Genomic DNA, 3,045 nt, shown 5'->3' with positions numbered 1-3,045 from the left:
AACAGTAGAACATGTAATAATTCATTGTGAAAAATATGCATCAAGTAGAGAGAAATTATGACATATGATATAGACATTAAAATTAAATAAGATATTAAATAAACATAAAATAAATAAAGCAGTTATTAATTTTTTGAAGGAAACAGGATTATTTATGAGAATTTAGATTAAAGGGAGATACTCTGGTCCACACTCCAGCATAGTAGATGGCGATAATACATCTTAACGTTAGATGTCACCCGCCAATAAAATCAGAAGAAGAAGAAGAAGAAGAAGAAGAAGAAGAAGAAGAAGTCTCATCAGTCAGAGAACAGGTGCAGGAATCAGAGCAGAAGCAGAATCCTGTGAAGCCTGTAACCTTTTTGCCTGAACTGTGAAAAAAAATAACCAAAGAACTGCATCTCGACTTTTTGATCCTTTTGTGCTGCGTAAACCAGAATCCACGGTGCATCAGGTGACTATTTAAGTTGGGTTCACTTTTGTTTTGATCATTTTTTATTTTTTTTTANTTCTNAAGTTAAGTTTTGGGACAAATAGTAACTCTATCTATCTATCTATCTATCTATCTATCTATCTATCTATCTATCTATCTATCTATCTATCTATCTATCTATCTATCTATCATCACTCCATACCACTAGGTGGCGGTATTTTACGGTTTTTGCCAACTGCGAACAGAAATCAGGAAGGAATTCTGGATGCCAAATGGTTCTGATGCTCTGCGGAGCCGGTAGTGTCTGTGGTTCGGTAGCGTTTGTGGGTCCGGCTCTGTGTTTCCGTGGATTCCGGGGCCGAAATGCAGCGCAGCAAGGCGGCTGGGAGTGTGGAAGTGAGGCGGGTGATCGGAGCTCTCTGCCGGCTGCTGGCGGGGCTCGGTGTGGGTCCTGTCCCCACGCCGGACGCTTTCCGACGGGCCAAGTTTGGAGGAGTACCCGAGGTGAGCTCAACACGGTTTTGTTTGTGTTTTCGCTCGGTTTGGCTAGTACCTGCTAATAATATAGCAGGTACTATACACATGTTTATTGCAGCGCCATGAAGACAGTAAAAGATAAAACATTGTAAATAACTTCAAGCCCAGAAAGTATGGAAGCCCTAAAGGGCCAACATTTACAGGATGTGTATGGCAAGCAATTAATGCAAAACAGGAAACAGTTTAGACATGACTTTAAGTTAAAATTTCAGAAAATTAATTTAATTTCAAAATCTAACTTCTTTCATCTGCATCGTTTCTAGTAAAGCAGTAACTACCAACACTCACCCGGATTAAACAAGTTTTCAGCTCAAGATGGATTCCTGAGCACAGTATCGAATTAATTACCGCGGTTTTATCAAAGAGCTCATCACAACTTGAGAGATGTGACTTGGAACCGATTTGACTCACTAGTTTAGTAACTTTAGACATCATGAAATAAGACTTTGGACTTGACTTGGACTTGAAAAGACTTGATGCACCAAACAGGAAGTGTTTCAAGAACAAAGCGCCAGCGCTCACCTATGGAACCGGACCAGGTGCGTGAGCCAGTGCCCTCTGCCCCTGTTTCCTCTCCTTGTTGCTACGACAACCACAGTTTACTTGCAGACCCTGTGTATCCTGAAACGAGAGCAAAGACAGTGCAGTCCTCCAGAACAACAGAACCGGGTCCGGTCCAGACAGACCCCTTCCTGGGAGCATGTTAAGCATTTCACTGACAGGAAAGTGGGTTGTGAGAAGGAAGTCATGGGGAAAACAAAGGTCAAGAGATCAGGTTTGAACTCATCGGGGTAAAAATGATAAAATAATGTTTTATTCGGTTGTATAATTGAAGTTAAATAATGTAATGTTATTGATATAATACTGTAAAAGCAGGTACTATTGGTTATCAGCCTGATCCGTGTTACATAATAATTAACCCATAATAGTGATTTTAGCTCATCGTGGTGGGAATAATGTTGGTGGCATAAATATTAATAATATTCATTATTAGATCTAATTAAGATCAGGATCAATGGTGGTTAGTTTACATGTTTCAATAGATGAAACGCAAAGGAATAATTGTTGGTTGATTAATTCAGCTTTCATCTGGGAAATGATTTTCACATCACTGCAGATTAAATTTACAATATGCCTGGAAATCGTTATTAGTAATAGTCAATGGTCATGACATTGATAATTCTAGAGGTGTACCGATCGATCGGCCACAGATCATAATCGGCAGGTTTCCGTGAAAAAGTGTATGATCGGTGATCGCCGATCACCAAAACCGATCAGCTGTATCTCACTTCTCAGCCTGCAGCTGGTCTCCTCTTCCCTTCACACTGCGCAAGCGCGCAGCAACAAACCCTAAGCGATGTGGTGAGAAACGTTGACGCTCAGAGTGAATGGGAACGTTTGCTTTGGAAAAACGAGCACTGAACGGAGTTTGGCAACATCGAGGCTCAATGCAGGAGAAAAAAGACTTCTGGAGCGATCAGTCAGCAAGTAAAGCAGTAACTACCAACACTCACCCGGACTAGCATCACCGTCAGAAAGCTAAACAAATAAACCTAAAAATAATTCAAGTCTTCAAGCTGGCAGTGTAAGCCGCTGGTTCTGGTTCTGCTCCAGCTGTTGGACCGCCGTTACTGGTGGTAATATTTCACAGACGGAGCCGCTCAACCTCCACCCAGCAGTGAACTCTCACACCGAACCTCTGCTTAGAGCTGCAACATCTAACTTAAAAAAAAATACATTTTACATACGTATTAAAACTTCCGCTGTCCTAACATGAGACAGATAATCTCTAAAAAAATAATCGATCTCCTCCCTGATCTGCATAATTACTCCGCTCAGTCAGAAACAGCCAATCAGAGCTAGCAGTAATCAGCTAGCCGCCATGCTATCAGGAAGTTTTCATTCAGTAACTCTGGGTTGTTTATTGTAATGGATCCTGTTTTTGCCTTTGAATGTTAAGTTTTATAATTGAGTTTTTTTGGCAATGTTGAGAGGTTTTATTTTGACTTTCTGAATTATTTAGCCTCTTCAGAGCCTTCATACGTTATCAGTCTGTTAAAGATAGTATTATCAAT

The 3,045-nt window shown here is 40.6% G+C and overlaps 1 protein-coding gene across 2 annotated transcripts in view; it reads left to right on the top strand.

Annotated features, from left to right (window-relative positions):
- The first annotated feature begins 290 nt into the window (after nt 1–290).
- Nucleotides 291–3,045, top strand: part of tedc1 (tubulin epsilon and delta complex 1) — a 12,188-nt gene continuing 9,433 nt past the window's right edge. Inside the window, exons 1-2 of one of the 2 annotated variants that reach the window (XM_015023201.1) lie at nt 291–454; nt 642–937. In XM_015023201.1, the coding sequence (XP_014878687.1) occupies nt 797–937 (141 nt within the window). In that variant the 5' untranslated portion in view covers nt 291–454; nt 642–796. The remainder of the gene's footprint in view (nt 455–641; nt 938–3,045) is intronic. The other variant, XM_015023200.1, reaches the window with a different exon arrangement.

Source organism: Poecilia latipinna, unplaced genomic scaffold (assembly GCF_001443285.1).
Source record: "Poecilia latipinna isolate Pla-1442-1.1 unplaced genomic scaffold, P_latipinna-1.0 Scaffold3231, whole genome shotgun sequence".
NCBI lineage: Eukaryota > Metazoa > Chordata > Actinopteri > Cyprinodontiformes > Poeciliidae > Poecilia > Poecilia latipinna.
The sequence above is the reverse complement of the archived record's forward strand: the minus strand, read 5'-3'. Positions and strand labels throughout refer to the sequence as shown.